This window comes from Salvia miltiorrhiza, chromosome 1 (genome assembly GCF_028751815.1).
Source record: "Salvia miltiorrhiza cultivar Shanhuang (shh) chromosome 1, IMPLAD_Smil_shh, whole genome shotgun sequence".
NCBI lineage: Eukaryota > Viridiplantae > Streptophyta > Magnoliopsida > Lamiales > Lamiaceae > Salvia > Salvia miltiorrhiza.
In genome coordinates, this window is record NC_080387.1 from 74917385 (window position 1) to 74935455 (window position 18071).

Genomic DNA, 18071 nt, shown 5'->3' on the forward strand with positions numbered 1-18071 from the left:
ATAAATAAATTTAAAATATTATTTTAGAGTAATAATAATAATAACTTCTAATTATTTCTTTTACTTCTTTTGCATCATGCGGGCCGTTCAAAAATGCACCCCCCCAAAAAGAAATCTCTAAAATCTCTTGTTGTAATTCCTTTCACTCACTTCATCATCGAAGTCGAATCCTTCGCTTCGTGTAAATTATATTTCATTAAATTATAAATAATTCAAGAATATAAATAATTAAACAGGCATCAAATATTCTCACACTCGAACCATGCTACATCTTTGTTACTATCGTAATTGCAATGAACGGAAACTTGTAAAAGAAGCAAAAGTCCATATAAATATAATTATTATTTTACAATTGAATTTATATCGTTGCTATTATAAAAGCATGCATGCTTGTAAGTTTTGTTATGACTATGATACCTGAACTTATGTGACTTTTCTTGTTGAATAAATTAACAAGTAAGTAAAAAAATAATAAGGATCGTGTCCTGATGGACTCGAACTCAGAATCTTTGACCTTGGACATTAATCACACTATCGCTAGGCCACATACGTACACAATTTCTACTTGCACTTAGTAATATTGTCTGGCTTGGATAATTCTGTTGACCGCCCCTATTTTATTCACTATAGCCTCGTATAATAATAATAATAATAATAATAATAATAATAATAATACTATTAGATGAAATAATTTTTTTTAACAAATAATTCCTTATGAGTGTAAATTTATACTCTATCTGTCCCTAAAAATATTAGTTGAATGGAGATGACATAAGTTTCAAGAAAAAAGTGTGATAATTGTATCTGAGTGAAAAGATTAGGTCTCATTGTAAACAGTGGGATGAGAAGTTTGTCAGGTTATTTCCAAATAAGAAAATACCAAAAATTTTAGGAACGTCCTAATATCGTAATAAGACTACAGTTTTCAGGAAAGATCATAATTCAGAGCCATCATACACTAATGGTGCCTCTTCATCTTTCTGCTCCGACTTTGATTTTTCAAGCAAACAACACGCAATTAAAACATCCCACATAATTAGATGGAACTCGGACAAGAGGGTCGACCCAACTGACGCTTCTGAAGGGCATGCTAGAGATATTCAGGGCGATCTATGTTAAACGAGTTCTTCGGCAAATCTTCCACGGAGATCACCACGAAGTGTTCAAGAAGATCGGGCACGCATTGAAGAAGAAGAATAAGAAGAAGATAAGCAAGAGTGGAAGCATGAAGATGAGCATGAGCATGAGAGCCATGAGACAAAGAGGAATCAGGGTGGGAGGTTTAAGATTAATGGAGCAAATGAGTTTAGAGCTGAGAGGTTTAAGATCAGATCACCAAATCTGGTTGTGGGTGATGATCAACAAGGGGATCAGGCTACAAAAATGGCTCGAAATAATTGTATATATGGCATTCTTTTTAAATTTTTCCTTTTCTTTTCCAACCAATAAGTTTGTTTTTGTAATTTGAAACTTGTAAATTAGTAAGACGAAAGTGTATATAGTATAATATTTTTTTTTCAATCGAATATCTTTTGTTACTATTGCAATTAATGGAAACTTGTAAATTAAGCAGAAGTGCATATATATATATTGAATTTCTGTTGTTGCTATTATAAAACCATGCATCATTGGCATCAGCCATTAAACAAAAATGACACAAAACCTCAGAAACAAAAATGACACCAAACCAACAATAAACTAGGCATCTAATGGTGAGATTAAACTTTCAATGTAGACATCGGAATCTTTCAACGAAACCACCTTCCTAAACCCTTTCCCATCAAAAACCAAGAAATTCCCAATCTTGATCAACAAAAACCCACCACCCCAGAAAGGAGCCAAGGCCGGAGAAATATGGAGAGGATTACATTTCTGATCAAGAACCACCACTTTCTCCCAAGACTCCTTCTTCATCCAAATCTCCAAATAACTCGAATCCTCACACCCGTTGTATAGCGAAAGGCATTCTCCGATCACCCCAATACCCTCCCACCAGCGGCCCTCCCGGCTCTCCGGCAACTCCACCGCCCCCAACACCTCTCTCTTCAATTTCTTGGAGATTCCGGTAGATGGGTTCCACAACACAAACTGTTTATACCCTACAAGGCAAACCAGTCCATTGCAGCAACCCACAATACAATTAAAATCGATTGGGAATTCCAGTTCTAGAGCTTCATCTTCTGAGCTATCGAGTACAGGCCGTCGCATCAGCGTTGGCACTTTTTTAGAGATAGATTTATTGTGCAACAAAACCTTGTGGTGGGCTAAACTAGGGTTTCTTGCCGAATTTTGAAGGTGGGTTTTGATGAATCGTTTGCTGTCGATCAGAGATCGCCATGATGTCGAAACACACCTGAATCTTAGGAGTGATTTCACCGGCAGTCTTGACAGTATTTCTTCGGTGATTTCTTTATGGATCTCCACCCTCAGTGATTTCGATTTTTGAGGGTTTTGAGAAATTTCTAGGACCGATTCTTCAGCATTTTGTGGGCTGTGGTCATTGTTTAGATAAAACATGAGTTAGCCAAGTTATTGAACATATATAATTAAACTCATATTTGATGAAGCTAGTGAACATAAACAACTTACGTTTTTGCATCATTCGGCAGCATAGCACTATTCTCAACATAAGAAAGAACCTTCATCATCTTTTCTTCTGTGATCATCAGATCATAAACTAGCACAACTTTGTTCTCAACATAAGAAACAACTTCCACATTTTGTGCACGAGCATCAATATCTGGTTTCTTCATCTCTTTCGTAATATAATCATAAACTAGTAACTGATCTACTCCTTTTCTTTGAAGAAAAAGAAAACGACCATCTTTCAATCCCAACGGTTTTTCAATACCATAAACAGCAACAACAAATGATTTGGCCCACGACCTTTCTTTCCTTACCCAAAGCTCAAAAGAATTGACTCCACACTTGGGACTTCCATAGGTATTTTCATACGCAATAGCACCCAAAAACCCACGACACTCGACAAGATCATATTGAAACCTATAATCACTAATCGGTGAAGGAATCCAAGAGAAACTTTCATCAGTAAAGTCAAATGATAGAATATCACATACGTCTTCACGTGATCGTCGACCACCAAAGGCCGAACCTTGTCGTGCTGGCCAATAACAACTCACCTCTACATACACACCACACATGTGAATGAGGTCAATATAAGCATCAGGAGTTGGAATCTCCTTCCAAGAATCACTTTTAAGCGAATACAACTCAGTTTTTTCCTCGTGAGGACCACAACGATGTTGATAAAAATATTCACTATCTTCATCTTCATCGTCTCCTCCATTGCAGCAGGACCATCGATAATAGTTTCGTATCAACTTGTAGTCGCCAGATTTAGAATCGTATCCGAGACCACAACCATTGAACCAGGTGTGAGATGGAATGGGTTTCTTGGGCGGAGCAACAAATTTCAGCTCTTTAGTTCTTAAGTTGCAAAGAACAATTTGGTCATCAAAATTGAAATACAACAACCCGCGACAAGTATTACCACCAACATGTTGTGTTCTATAATCATAAGAGAAAAGATTGGTAGTTTCGAAGCCTTCCTTGGGAGACATGTCTTGGGCAGACATAGTAGATAAATAATGCTTTTTATCGCCACCACCATTAAAACTTTTCAAAATATGCTCATCCATTCTACAAAAACAAAAACAGAACTATATTTATACATCATCTACGAACTCGAAAATACTTTCTCCTAGAGACAATCAAATATCAAATTTATATCATAAATCGATTTGTAAAAATTAACATACCTTTCTTATACTATAGAATCAAAACTTGAAAACGCTTCAAAGCAACCCAAATCGGCGAATCCCTGCGCGTCGCCAATTCTAGAGAGGGAGAGAATATAGAGAGGGGGGATGAGGGTTTGTCTGGATCGTGGTAAATTGCGGTTTTAGGTTAATTAACTAGGTTTTTGGAATTATAATAATGGCCCACGAGCTTAATCTAATGGGCCACTACCTTAAAGAAAAATATATTAATAAATAATTTAAAATATTATTTTAGAGTTATAATAATAATAATAATAATAATAATAATAATAATAATAATAATAATAATAATAATTAATAGTTACCTTTTTCCTTGACTCAATATCTTTTATTCTTTTCGCAAGTAAGGAAATTTTCTTCATCTTCATGATTTCTCATATTTACCGATTTCCATTCATGACAAAAGACTCTATATAAAGAGTAAGAAAGAATCGCATAAAGTTTTATCTTGGTTTTTTTAGGGTTAATTAATGGTTTTTTTACCCATTCTCAAAGACAAACAATAAAAAATACCCACTGTAAAATAAAACTATAAAAACTAACCATTTTGAGTTTGAAATGACAAAGCCATTCTTACTTAATTCATAAAAAATGCTGAAATCGCGAACTTTGCTCGACTAATGCATATCGAGCATGTCGAGCATCAGTGATAAATACACTAATGCTGTGATAAATATATTAATGCTCGACATGCTCGACTTATGCGAGTCGAGCAATAGTGATAAATATTCCAATGCTCGACATGCGTGTCGAGCAATAGGTTTTGACTATGCTTATTTTTAATGCAAGCCTTTTCAATTCCATCTAGTAGTACTTTTTAAAATTGTAAATATTAAATCAATATTTTGAGATACTTAAGATTTTTTTTTTATATTATGAATTATAAAAGATTATAACTTTTTTAATTATTCTTACAATAAAATACCGTAAATGTTTTGATTCATTGAAATATTCATTATATATCCTACATGCAATCAAGGATCAAACAATTTAGAGAAATATATATATCCCGATAAATTTGGAAATTTACGTAAATGTTCGGAACTATATATCAAAATTCTAACTTTTAGTCGATTATCAATTTTGTCATGCACTTGTATTTCGTGTAATCCAAGATTAATCCTCGGAGTTTACAAACAAATCAGCCATAAAATCCAAACCGTTTACAAAGTATTATAAATATACAAAACTAAATTTCATAATTTACACACGCCAAAGATTCCATGGATTCTGAAGGCGAGGGTTTCTACAGCAGCAGCAGTAGTGATGCGACGGCGGATGACAGTTTCGCCGATTACGCCGCCGTCAGCCGCCTCCAGAAACCCTACAAAATCCTAACAGAGGGCGACATCCAGCAACTCCTCGACGACGATATCTCCACAGTTTCCGACGTTCTCTCCGTCTCCCTCGGCGCCGCCTGCACCCTCCTCTGCCAGAATAATTGGAATCTCAGCTCCGTCTACGACAAATTTTTCGCCACCGACGACAGGAATCACCAAACCGCCGCGTCGTCGTCGCAGCGAGAATTAGGGCAAAATCTGTGCAAGATATGTTACGACGAAATCAGCCCCCAAAACACGGTCTCCGCCACCTGCGGCCATCCCTTCTGCGCCGATTGCTGGATAACCTACGTCGCGACGGCGATCGACGACTGCGCCGGATGCCTGACGCTGCGGTGTCCGGAGCCTGGCTGCGGCATGGCCGTAGGTGTAGATCTGATAGAATCGCTGGCCTCCACTGACAGCAAGGAGAAGTACCTTAGATATCTCCGCCAATCCTACGTAGAGTCCTGCCGCCGGAGAAAGTGGTGCCCCGCCCCGGGATGCAATTTCGCCGTCGAATTCGACGGAGGCGGAGGTGGCGGAGGCTACGACGTGACGTGCGGCTGCTCTCACAAATTCTGCTGGAACTGCGGGGAAGAGCACCACCGCCCCGTCGGCTGCGAAACGGTGGCGAACTGGTCGGAGAAGAACAATTCGGAGGCGTAGAACACGCAGTGGATCCTCGTCTACACCAAACCCTGCCCCAAATGCCGCCGCCCCATCGAGAAAAACCAAGGCTGCAATTGGATGACGTGTCGCCCCCCCTGCCGATTCATTTTCTGCTGGCTCTGCGGCAAGGGCACGGGGTCCCACACCCACTGCAACAAATACGGCGGCGCCGCCGCCGTCGATGAAAACAACGCGAAGAGAGAGAAGGCGAGGAAGGATCTGCGGAGATACACGCATTACTACGAGCGGTGGCACGCCAACGAGCAGTCGAGGAAGGCGGCCGTGAAGGATCTGAAGACGTGGAGAGACGACGACGGCATCTCTAAGCTCGGCGAGGCGCAAGGGGAGGCGCCGGCGCAGCTGCAGTTCGTGACGAAGGCGTGGGAGCAGATTGTGGAGTGCCGGCGCGTGCTGAAATGGAGCTACGCCTATGGTTACTACATGGAGAGGGAGGCGCCGGAGAAGGTGGCGTTGTTCGAGCATTCGCAGGGGGAGGCGGAGAAGCAGCTGGAGCGGCTGCACCACTGCGTGGAGAAGGAGATGGGGGTGTACCTCCGGCGACGGAGGGAGGATTTCAAGGAATTTAGGGTTAGGGTTGTTGATCTAACTGTGGTGACCGGGAATTATTTTGAGAATTTGGTGAGGGATTTGGAGAATAATCGACCGGAAGTTGTGGGTGGCGGCGGCGGCCGGAATGGTTTGGAGGAGAAGAAGGATGACGATGAGAGGAAGGATTTGGGGAAGAAGAGAAAGAAGAAGAAGGATGATGATGAGAGTTATGTTCCTAGGAAAAGAGCAACTTATGCTTCTAGGTATTCTCGTAATTAAGTATTGATGATGAACGTGCACATTTGTTTTGGATGATTATTGTTGTGAGGAGAGTATAGTTTTTTTTTGGTTTTAGGATTATTGAGATTGTTTCAATAGTAAGTTTATGATTAGAAAATCATAGACTATTCATTAATTTATGCATGTTGAATTATGAAATTTTTGGTAGTACAATATTCTTGTTATTGGTTTTGGTGAAATATGGAAAACATTGAAGATTTATGAAGATGTAGTTGAGCAATGAATATTGCCTATGAATTCAAGAGCTTTATTTTGTACTCCCTCTGTCCCAATAATATAGTGGCAGATCTATAAGGGGCGATGGGGGTACAACTGTACCCGAAAAAAAGAAATAAATTTACTAGTAGTGTTAAGCCCTATCAGTTAGTAGTTTATGATTGTATTACGAAGGAGTTGAAGAAATTTGATACTGAGCTCGTGCACAAAATGTGAGTGTTGTCTCTTATGTTGAGGATAGAGTTGATAGTGACTATAATTTTCAAAATGACTATAATTATAAAGTTGATAGTGATCTATAGTTTCTATCCCAACAGCTCTCTATCTCTCTTGCAACAACTTGTCACTTGACTTAATTTTGACGGTCAATTAAACTCTAATTTCGTCGCAATCAAACTCATGTGAAAATTACAACAAAAATATAAATTTATGTATTTTTTGGTTTACTTAAAAGTTCATGTGAAAATTACAACTTTTTCCAAAGTTCGTGTATTTTTTGGTCATAACCCCTGGTTCTATTCAAGTTTAAATGATCATTCTAAATTTAGATTTAAATTCAAATACCAATCATTTGGAAAAGAAAGCCGATTCGGCTGAGGGAATGGGTGTTTCTTTGAGGATGTCTCGCCGGATGTTATCGTATTTCCGATCCAACCCAGAGAGGAATTGATAGAGTCTCCGGTTCTCGATTAATTTCCGGTATTTATTGATTCCTTCTTCACAACACCCGAGAGGATTCGGCTCCCTTCGATCGATGGTGAGCCAAATCGCCTGCAGTTCGTTCCAATAATCCTCCAGAGTAAGTACTCCTTGGCTTACTTTGTTGGCCTTAACTTCAAGGTCGTAAATCTGAAAAGGATCGACCCCGCTTCCATAGGTGATAGCGAGGCTATCCCAGACAGCTTTTGCCGTTTGGTGTTGAGCAAAGTTCACCACTAACTTTGTTTCCATGTTTTGTATGAGCCATGAAAAAACTGATAGATCTGTTTCCTCCCATTTGTAGTAGTCGGGATCCGTTGTTTTTGGAGGTGGTGGTCGGCCGGTGATGTGGCCGGATTTTCCTCTACTCCCTATGGCCACCTTCATGAGGCGAGCCCATAGGGCGTAGTTATTGCCATCAAGCTTGATTCCCAGCGAGATGGTGTTTGAGTTTTGCACTAAATTTGCAATCTGTAGTGATAATTCTTGTGAGGCTGTTGATTTTGGATCGGTAATTTGGGTTTCTTCTGACATGTTTTGTTTTGTGGTTTGTTTTCAGGAGAAACAACGTGAGATAAGAACAGGTTTGATCGAAAAAGAGGTTTGAGTAAGGGATTTGGAAACTATGATGATAATTTTCTGAGTTTCAAGGATTTAACCCGCTCTGATACCATGTTAAAACATGTTATCATCATAGAAGAGAGAATTTGTTCCTTGAATATTGTTCTTGTATTTCTTGTTATTTCCTGCTGATACAATCATCCCTTTTATAGTATTAAGAAGGGAGCTGATATTCAATATTACTTCTACAACATCATGAGGATTCCTACAACATCATGAGGATTCCTACAACATCATGAGGATCCCTATAATTAAGGGATTCTTAATTATCTTTTGACTAACTTTATCTTTTGACTAACTTTATTTGTCTGCTGACTTTTTATTCTCAACATTTTCTACTTGGAAGACAATGATGCTACAGAGTGATGAACAATTGAGGTACGCCAATTCAGTTGTCTATTACTCACAATTGTGGTTTTCATTAAGCATCACATTAATCATGAAAGGGACAAATTCAGAGTATCACACGATTTGGTCAAAGTTTGGTATCATTGATTTCTCTAGCAATAATTTTCAAGGACAGATACCAAAAGCAATTGGTGATCTTACCTCACTTCATCAGCTCAACCTCTCCCACAATGCCCTCAATGGAAGCATCCCAAACTCATTTGGTCAGTTGAGGAATCTCGAATCACTCGACCTCTCTGTAAATCGACTCATCGGGCCAATACCAGTGGAGCTTGCAGGGCTCACATTCCTTTCATTCTTGAATCTGTCCTACAATAAGCTGGTTGGAGAGATCCCAAATGGGCGTCAGTTACAAACATTTTCAGCTGATTCCTTCAAAGGAAATGCGGGGTTGTGTGGTTTCAATCTCAACATAAGCTGCAGTACTGATAGTGATGACAGTGATCATTTGTGGCCAGAAGAAGATGAAAACGGGGAAGAGAAGAGTGAGATCGAGTGGGAGTATGTATCTTCTGCGTTTGGTTATGTTGTGGGATTAGGAAGCATTGCATGGACGCTTTTTTTCCGCAGAAGCTTCAGAGAAAGATATTTCGAGAAAATAGAAGAGATTGTTGACAAGATTTTCTACGAGAGAGCCAGTAGAAGAAAACATGAAAGAAGAAGAAAAAGAGTAGAGATGAGAAAAGAGATTAGGAGACAGCAGAGAAGTTGATGATATAAACAAGGGTGCTTAGTGTTTGATGTAAGTTTGAAGCTTTGTTTTTTTTTTTTTTTTTTTTTTTTTTTTTTTGCATGTAACTTTCTTTAATTTAAGCTGTAAAAGAGATTCTGTGTGTTGGTAATTAACTATGTCATTTTATTTTACGAGAATTAGCACATATCAGATTTGTCTTGTTTAAGATATTCTAGGATTTCTCATTTGTTAGTATTTTATTGTTACTAGGCATAGAAAGCCTGCATTGCACGCGATTTAATTTACATAAGTTAATTTCCACAAGTAGGCCTACATGATTGGGATTGGAAGAAAATGATATAACTGATTTGGATAAGCTCAGCCAATCAATCCGTAGCTTAAATTCAAGCATTACAATTTTGAATTGGTCTCCACATTAAGTGTATTTATGGGGTAGTTGCTAATGAGACAAAACCATCTTTCACTATTAGTAATTTCCACATACACATATACACAATAGCGATTTTTCCTTTTCTTTTGCTATTCAGATATTATTTAGTGAAATTTTCTGATTGATAAGAATTTTCCGAAACCATTTTATACTCAATCCTAAATTTATTATCTTTGGCTTTTTAATGCCAGCCACTCAATGCAAAAAGACTATATTTTTTGCAAAAAATCTTTGCATTAATTTCTTTCTCATCAAAGGATCAAAATTATTAAAATAACTGGATACATATATTAATATTATACACGAATTGCTTTAGTCATCCAAGTCAACCATTTAGCCATGTTTGGTTGGGTGTTTTTAGAATCTGGAAAGGGATTCAATTGAATCCATTACTTGTTGTTTGGTTTGAGTAATGAGTTAACCATCACTCATAATTAAAGATAACCCAATCACCCAATTTGTTGCCCCTCGAATAGGGGGAAAACAAAAGAAATGGAATTCCTTACCAATGATTCATTTCCTTTGTTAAACCAAACACTCAATAAAAGTAATAGTTATTATTCTCATTCCACTCCTTTATTTGATTCTATTCACTTTTCATTCCTCTACTTGAACCAAACGAGCACTAAAAAAAAAAAAGTCTTCCTCTCACCTCATCCACATATCAATGGCAATTTCTTCAATTTCCCACTTTTTTTTTGTCTTTATCTATATTTACGATTGCTCGGATTGGCCTACCTGTGGACCTAGACTTTTATCAACTATTAATTCAACAACACTACATTAAATAACGTAGGAGACTAAAAATCAATGTACAATAACGATTAAATTAATAAAAAAGAGTATATATTTTGCTAAAATTTCGTGCATTAATTTCTTTCTCATCAAAGATCAACAAATTGCCTACAAGTCTACATGGTTTATTAGAGATGGAACTTTTTAGTCCACGATTAGTTCTTAAGTACAAAATGAGTTGCAACCATTTAGTTTTAAGTACAAAATGAGACACCAATTATGAACTAAATTATGATACATATATTAATATTGTACACGAATTAATTGATTTAGTCTTCCATGTCAACCATTTAGTCTTTCCTTCTCTAAAAAAACTAGTCTTCCTCTCACCACATCCACAAGCATATCAATGGCAATTTCTTCTATTCCCACTTTTTTGTGTCTTTCTTTATATTTATGATTACTAGCTACAAAAATTCGTTACGTAGATTGGCCTACTTTTGGAATACTAGCAGAGATAACGTGCGTTCGCACGTAAAAAGAAATTATTTTAATGAATAAATTTTTATGAGTGTACATTTATATTTTATTTTGTTTTATAGCAATATTTATCATTTTAATGTATTTTTTGAACTAATTATTGGTTAATTTTTTAAAAGTATAATGTTATATAGAACTCATAAAATTAAAACAAAAAATTAAATTTGGTATAAAAATAATAATTTTAATTAATTAAACATCACCTAATTTTGTCGTGATATTTATTTTATAAGTTTCATCTTTACATAATTAATTTTAATTCCAAGATTCAAGCAAAATTAACCTTCTAAAACAACTATATATTAAGTAATCCTTTGTATTTTAATTCTAAATTATTAAAATTATATAATAAAAATAATAATAACTTATATGATGAAGAGTCCTAATGGATACTACTACTTAAATAACTATTAAAATATAAAAGATAACCATAATATATTTATAGATACATTATATGTATAATATCAATTAACCTTAAATTAAGTATATATGAGGGATATAATAGGCAAATCAAATTTTATAAAACAAGGCACTTTTATAATAGGTATAGATATTTGACTAACTATCAGCTAGACTTTGTAATCCTAATGCAATAACGACTTTTATTACTTAGCAAACTCTTGCAAATAACTAATTAATTTTTAGTAATTATTAAATTCAATTTTTGAGTGATGCTATGAGATAAAACTACCTATGGTCCATTCTAATACCAAGCTTATTGCATTAATTAACAAATCAACTCATCCACCTCCTAGAACAATTGAACAAATGAAAGTTGCTAAAAAGCTCGCACTAAATTAATTATATAGTAATAGATACTTTATAAGTGCAATAGTGTTTCTAGTGGCTTATTTAAAGCCACTTGCACAAGTTTGTAGAAAACACAAATCACAACACTATCAATTAATAGCCTCTTCATCACAATGCTTCCAAAGCTATTCTTCATCATTTCTACACTAATTTCCTCCTTCATTTTCACTACTCATTCTTATAATACCCAATGCCTTCACGATCAAAAAACCTTGTTGCTTCAGTTCAAGAACGACTTGACATTCGATTCTTCTCTTTCAACAAAATTGGTGCGATGGAATGAAAGTGATGAGTGCTGCAAGTGGCCCGGTGTGGAATGTGATGCTGCTGGCTACGTCGTTAGTTTGCAGCTCGATAATGAGTCCATTATTTCTGGTGGAATCAAGGATTCATCGAGTCTGTTCAGACTTGTGCATCTGCAGAAGCTAAATCTAGCCCACAATTTTTTCAACTACACTCCCATCCCGAAAGGTATTCACAATCTCACCTATTTGACACACTTGAATTTATCCCATGCTTATTTCGGTGGGCAGGTTCCCGCTGAAATTTCTTCCTTGAGGAGGTTGGTTAGTCTCGATATCTCCTATTTTACAACATCTGTGAAACTGGAGATGCTTGTCCGGAATCTAACAGGGCTTCGAGAGCTCTATCTTGATTATGCCTATGTTACTTCCTCTCATGAGAGGAGAAAATGGAGCCACATTATAGCATCATATTTACCCAACCTCACCGTGTTGAGCTTGACTGATTGTGGTTTGTCTGGCCCTTTAGCTAAGTCCTTTGGGCAACTCCATTCCCTTTCCTTCCTTCGACTAGATTGGAACGATCTTGGACCAGAACTTCCAGACTTGTTCGCCAACTTTCCAAGTTTGACCACCTTGAGTCTTTGTTTCTGCGGTTTGAAGGGTTCGATTCCACCCACCTTTGCTAACCTAATCAACCTTTCCATCCTTCGACTAGATTCTAACCCTCTTGGGACAGAACTTCCAGACTTGTTCCCCAATTTTCCAAGTTTGACCACCTTGAGTCTTGTTAACTGCAGTTTGAAGGGTTCGATTCCACCCACCTTTGCTAACCTAACCAACCTGATTCATCTCGATTTGTCAGTTAACTTCTTCACAGGCTCACTTTCTTCTACGTTGTTTGAAGGCCTTTCCAATATTGTTTATTTAGATTTGAGGATAAATTCATTCTCTGGCAATATTCCCCACTCTCTCTTTGCTAACCTAACCAAGCTGATTAGTGTCGATTTGTCAGGTAATTCATTCTCTGGGAACATTCCCCACTCTCTCTTTGCTAACCTAACCAAGCTGATTAGTGTCGATTTGTCATATAATTCATTCTCTGGCAACATTCCCCACTCTCTCTTTGCTAACCTAACCAAGCTAATTCATGTATATTTGTCATATAATTCATTCTCTGGTAACATTCCCCACTCTCTCTTGGCTCTTCCTTCATTGTTGAAACTTCATCTTAGCAACAATCAGTTTAATGGCACTTTTCAACTGGACAAGTTTCTAAGTCTTTCCAATCTTACCATACTTGATCTATCTCACAATAGATTGTCAGTAGATGTTGGCAACCTCAATTCAACTTCATATGGAAGTCTCCAACTAAAATACTTAGGACTAGCTTCTTGTAACTTGTCCCATTTTCCTAATTTCATCAAACATTCTGATGATTTGGGAACACTAGACCTCTCATACAATCGGATTGGTGGGGAGATACCTAGTTGGATTTGGGGAGCACAACTTGGGTATTTGGACCTCTCTTTTAATCTTCTAACAGATCTGCAAAAGCCTTACCATATCCCTGCTTCTCTTGAATACCTATTCTTGCAGTCTAACCAGCTCAAGGGTGAGTTGCACCTGCACATTCCACCTGCGTCTCAACTCTTGTTCTTATTTCTTGCTAATAACAGTTTTAGTGGATCGATTTCAACCTCCCTTTGCAGTTATATGATGCTCGATGTTCTTGATTTGTCTGGCAATAGATTAAGTGGCAGCATACCCCCTTGCTTACTTGAAAACATTTCAGAGTTAGATCTAAGCCAAAACAACATCAGCGGTAGCATTCCAGATGATTTTCCTATGGATTGTTGGCTATCATATTTGGATGTTAACAATAATGCTTTAGAAGGGAAAATCCCAAAGTCCCTTGAAAGATGCGAGTGGTTGGTGTTCATGAATGTTGGGAACAACAACATCACTGACAGTTTCCCGTGCATACTATCATCGATGTTGCGAGTTCTTGTTTTGCACTCTAACAGATTCCATGGGGAAGTAAGATGTGACAACAGCTGGGAAGATCTCCAAATTCTAGATATATCTTCCAATCAGTTCAGTGGAAATCTGGAATCGATAAACTTTTCTAGTTGGAAGACAATGATGCTACAGAGTGATGAACAATTGAGGTACTCACAATTGTGGTTTTCATTAAGCATCACATTAATCATGAAAGGGACAAATTCAGAGTATCACACGATTTGGCCAGAGTTTGGTATCATTGATTTCTCTTGCAATAATTTCGGAGGAGAGATACCAAATGCAATTGGTGATCTTACCTCACTTCATCAGCTCAACCTCTCCCACAATGCCCTCAATGGAAGCATCCCAAACTCATTTGGTCAGTTGAGGAATCTCGAATCACTCGACCTCTCTGTAAATCGACTCATCGGGTCAATACCAGTGGAGCTTGCAGGGCTCACATTTCTTCAAGTCCTGAATCTGTCCTACAATAAGCTGGTTGGAGAGATCCCAAATGGGCGTCAGTTACAAACATTTTCAGCTGATTCCTTCAAAGGAAATGCGGGGTTGTGTGGTTTCAATCTCAACATAAGCTGCAGTACTGACAGTGATGACAGTGATCATTTGTCGCCAGAAGAAGATGAAAACGGGGAAGAGAAGAGTGAGATCGAGTGGGAGTATGTATCTTCTGCGCTTGGTTATGTTGTGGGATTAGGAAGCATTGCATGGACGCTTTTATGCCGCAGAAGCTTCAGAGAAAGATATTTCGAGAAAATAGAAGAGATTGTTGACAAGATTTTCTACGAGAGAGCCAGGAGAAGAAGACATGAAAGAAGAAGAAAAAGAGTAGAGATGAGAAAAGAGATTAGGAGACAGCAGAGAAGTTGATGATATAAACAAGGGTGGGTGTTTAGTGTTTGATGCAAGTTTGAAGTTTTTTTTTTTTTTTTTGCATGTAACTTTCTTTAATTTAAGCTGTAAATTAAAAGAGATTCTGTGTGTTGGTACTTAACTATGTCATTTTATTTTACGAGAATTAGCACATATCAGATTTGTCTTGTTTAAGATATTCTAGGATTTCTCATTTGTTATTTTATTGTTACTGGGCATATATAGAAAGCCTGCATTGCACGCGATTTAATTAATTTACATAAATTAATTAATGTAATTGAATAATTATCATACTATGAGAAGTCATACAAATTTTGCATTCGAAATGTATCACTTTATAATTGTAGAGTAATATTAATGTTAAAAAATTTAAGATTTACCAATAATTAAAAAATAATAATAATAAATGCGTAATCTTGCACTCAACTAATATTTCTCAAGATATCTAAACAAATAATTCTTTTACGTTCAAAAAGTGTTAATTTGCGTGTTCATACACTTGTGAAATCAAGTGTATGGAAAATCATAATTTATTTTTAGAAGAGTTATATTCCATACTCGTGTCCATAATTTATCTCCTCTTTTCTTCGACGAAGCTTCTCTAGCGTTTGGTTTAATGGATGAGATAGATATGATTGATAAGATTGATAGGATTTGAGAAGTGGTTAAATAATGCACCCAACTTTTGAGTGATAAATAATCACTCAATTGCATGATTAGATGCGGGCCGTATTATCAATCGCGAATTCAATCATAATCAAACACTTGATTAAGGTGAATTATTTTATCAGTAATGTCTTATCACTCAAACCAAACACCTAGCATCTCTATGTTAAAGGAAAACCATAAATTTATTTTCTTGATTTCTCTATTTTTGAATCCTACACTTGTATATTTTGTTATTAGTTTCTCCATAAATTTAATATTCAAATGCGTATGCTAAAATTAATAATTATATTAAATCTCTAATTAATTTCGTTTGTTAAATAAATTTTTTTTTTGCTTTTTTTTTTACGTGTAATTTTCAAAATTACTAGAATTATAAAGTTGATAGTGATCTATAGTTTCTATCCCAACATAGTTGATAGTGATTACATTTTCCCAACTAAAGAAGTTAAGCCTATCTTCCTGCAACCTAAAAAGATTTCCTGATTTTTTAAAACAATCCAACTTGATTTCTATCACTCTTTTAGTGACAAAGTTTACATCAGTTGATTTCTCACGCAATAAATTGACAGTCGAAATTAAGTCACATATATTAATTTTTGCCTTCTTAAACCATTCGAGCTTCTAAATACTCATCATCATCAGAAGTTATTAGACCAATATAAAGTGAACTTTCAACTGTCAATTAAGCTCTAATTTTTTCGAAAATCAAACTCATGTGAAAATTGCAATAAAAATATAAATTCGTAGCAGATTTGAAGAGGTCAAGTCTTTTGAGGTTTGGGAATATGGAATAGATGGAGAATGGTCTAAATTGATAATGTTGACAAACCATTGAACTTGAATGGTTCATTGATGTATGTTTCACGATAAACTTCTCTGGGCTGCCGTCAACTACTTCATTCCCAACTCCCAACTTGCTGAAACCGATGCCAATTAAGTATGTATGAATTAATCCTCTAGTCTTTTGCTTATATTATCAACATTGTATAATGACCATGCAAGTTTTAAATTTGTTAATGCAGTCGCTTTCAAAGTGCAGCAGATTGGAATGTTTACTGGAGTACTAAGCTTTGTGAAGAAAGTTCAGAAGGGTTAGGTTGATTATGTCACCAAAAACTTTGTGATTTCTTGTGGCATTTTATTATGTTATTTGATGTAATTAGTAGGCTAAGTTACTTTTTGTGAATAAAAGGATGAGTTGTAGCAAATGGATGTATTATCCCTAGAAAAATGATAACATGCTTTGGTTGTCTGCCCAAAAATCAACACGCAGTACATAGATTTTCTGACAATTTGAAAACGAAATTCATGGCCTCTTGGAATCCAATGTCTTCTTCTCACCACATTCTCAAGTATATCTAGCAAATCAATGGCAATTTCTTCAATTCCCCACTTTTTTTTTTTGCCTTTATCTATTGAGGGGCATTATAGATTTTAGTTTCATTAAAAAAAATCATCATTAAACATAGGACTGTAAAAAAATAAAGCCGCTTGCTAATTATTCGAAATTTGGTTCGAAAAAAGCTCATCCAAGTTCGTTTAGTGAAGTTTGAAAAATAAACAAATCAAACTTGATCAGTTTGATAGTATTCGTGAACATATTTTTTAAGTGATTCAAATTGAAAAATATAAATAATTAGTAGGCACAACTCATATTTATCTAGTAAAATTGATAATAATTGTATTAGATCACTAATTAACTCTATTTGTTGAACTCATTTCAGTAGCAAATTCCACGACGTGGTCCTACATTTTAGATTTTTTTCCACTTTTTTTTTCCTTGGAATAAGACTGCCATTAATAGATGCAGTATGACTAAGTCTTCTCTCTACCCAAATAATACTGCACGGGAAATGGGGATTTAAGGATGAGTGAATATAAATCTATTATTAAATCAAATAAATATAAAAAAATAATTATAAACCCTAAATGGATGAGTGAACCCTTGTTAATTATCTTTATATTATATAAAAGCATAATAAATTAAAATTGAATAAAAATAATTTAAAAATATAAAGAAATGAAGAGTGGTACACGTGGTACACGTTATATTTTGGGAATTGGGATAGAAGATCCCATTTGACGGGAAATGGGGATTTAAGGTTTTTAAGTATGTAGAACAGGGAAAACGAGGTTAATTTATGGAAAATAAATGCTTATTGATAAACGCCTCTACAATATTTTTTTTTTTTTTTTTGAGGTACTCTACAATATTTCGGTAAACCTTGTTACTCAAAATGAGTTATTTTTAGGGAGTTACTCAAAATGACCAGGGGATCTAAATTGCAATTTGCCAAAATCCAATGCAATTGCAATTATATATAATTATTTTTAAATCCATACCTATTATAAAAAAGTCTTATTTTATAAAATTTGATTGATCTATTATATTCCTCATATATATACTTAATTTAAGGTTAATTGTGTAATTTAATGTATTATATCTTTTATATTATAAAAATCTTATAAGCT

The 18071-nt window shown here is 35.9% G+C and overlaps 4 protein-coding genes across 4 annotated transcripts; 3 read left to right on the plus strand and 1 right to left on the minus strand.

Moving 5' to 3' along the window:
- Positions 1-1698: 1698 nt before the first annotated feature.
- On the minus strand, positions 1699-3894 carry LOC131013276 (uncharacterized). Its single transcript, XM_057941339.1, has 3 exons — positions 3780-3894; positions 2590-3660; positions 1699-2491 (listed from the first exon to the last, which is right to left on the minus strand). The coding sequence occupies exons 2-3, from the start codon at positions 3657-3659 to the stop codon at positions 1699-1701; spliced, it is 1863 nt and encodes a 620-aa protein (XP_057797322.1). The 5' UTR covers position 3660; positions 3780-3894.
- Positions 3895-4955: 1061 nt separating this feature from the next.
- On the plus strand, positions 4956-6819 carry LOC131006194 (probable E3 ubiquitin-protein ligase ARI5). The gene has a single exon (XM_057933375.1). It carries the CDS (start codon positions 5024-5026, stop codon positions 5786-5788), a length of 765 nt encoding a protein of 254 aa, XP_057789358.1. The 5' UTR covers positions 4956-5023; the 3' UTR covers positions 5789-6819.
- Positions 5870-6619, plus strand: LOC131013282 (probable E3 ubiquitin-protein ligase ARI8). Its single transcript, XM_057941352.1, has one exon. The coding sequence runs from the start codon at positions 5870-5872 to the stop codon at positions 6617-6619; it is 750 nt and encodes a 249-aa protein (XP_057797335.1).
- A 5087-nt stretch (positions 6820-11906) lies between the features above and the next one.
- LOC131013289 (receptor-like protein 7) lies at positions 11907-14927 on the plus strand. Its single transcript, XM_057941361.1, has one exon. The coding sequence runs from the start codon at positions 11907-11909 to the stop codon at positions 14925-14927; it is 3021 nt and encodes a 1006-aa protein (XP_057797344.1).
- The last annotated feature ends 3144 nt before the right edge of the window (positions 14928-18071 follow it).

Excerpts from the sequence above, each read along its gene's own strand:
- LOC131006194 (XM_057933375.1), top strand. The coding sequence starts at position 5,024 with ATGGATTCTGAAGGCGAGGGTTTCTACAGCAGCAGCAGTAGTGATGCG.
- LOC131013282 (XM_057941352.1), top strand. The coding sequence starts at position 5,870 with ATGACGTGTCGCCCCCCCTGCCGATTCATTTTCTGCTGGCTCTGCGGC.
- LOC131013276 (XM_057941339.1), bottom strand. The coding sequence starts at position 3,659 with ATGGATGAGCATATTTTGAAAAGTTTTAATGGTGGTGGCGATAAAAAG. Across the intron at positions 2,492-2,589 it reads CTGCCGAATGATGCAAAAAC|CCCACAAAATGCTGAAGAAT; the intron begins GTAAGTTGTTTA and ends CAATGACCACAG.
- LOC131013289 (XM_057941361.1), top strand. The coding sequence starts at position 11,907 with ATGCTTCCAAAGCTATTCTTCATCATTTCTACACTAATTTCCTCCTTC.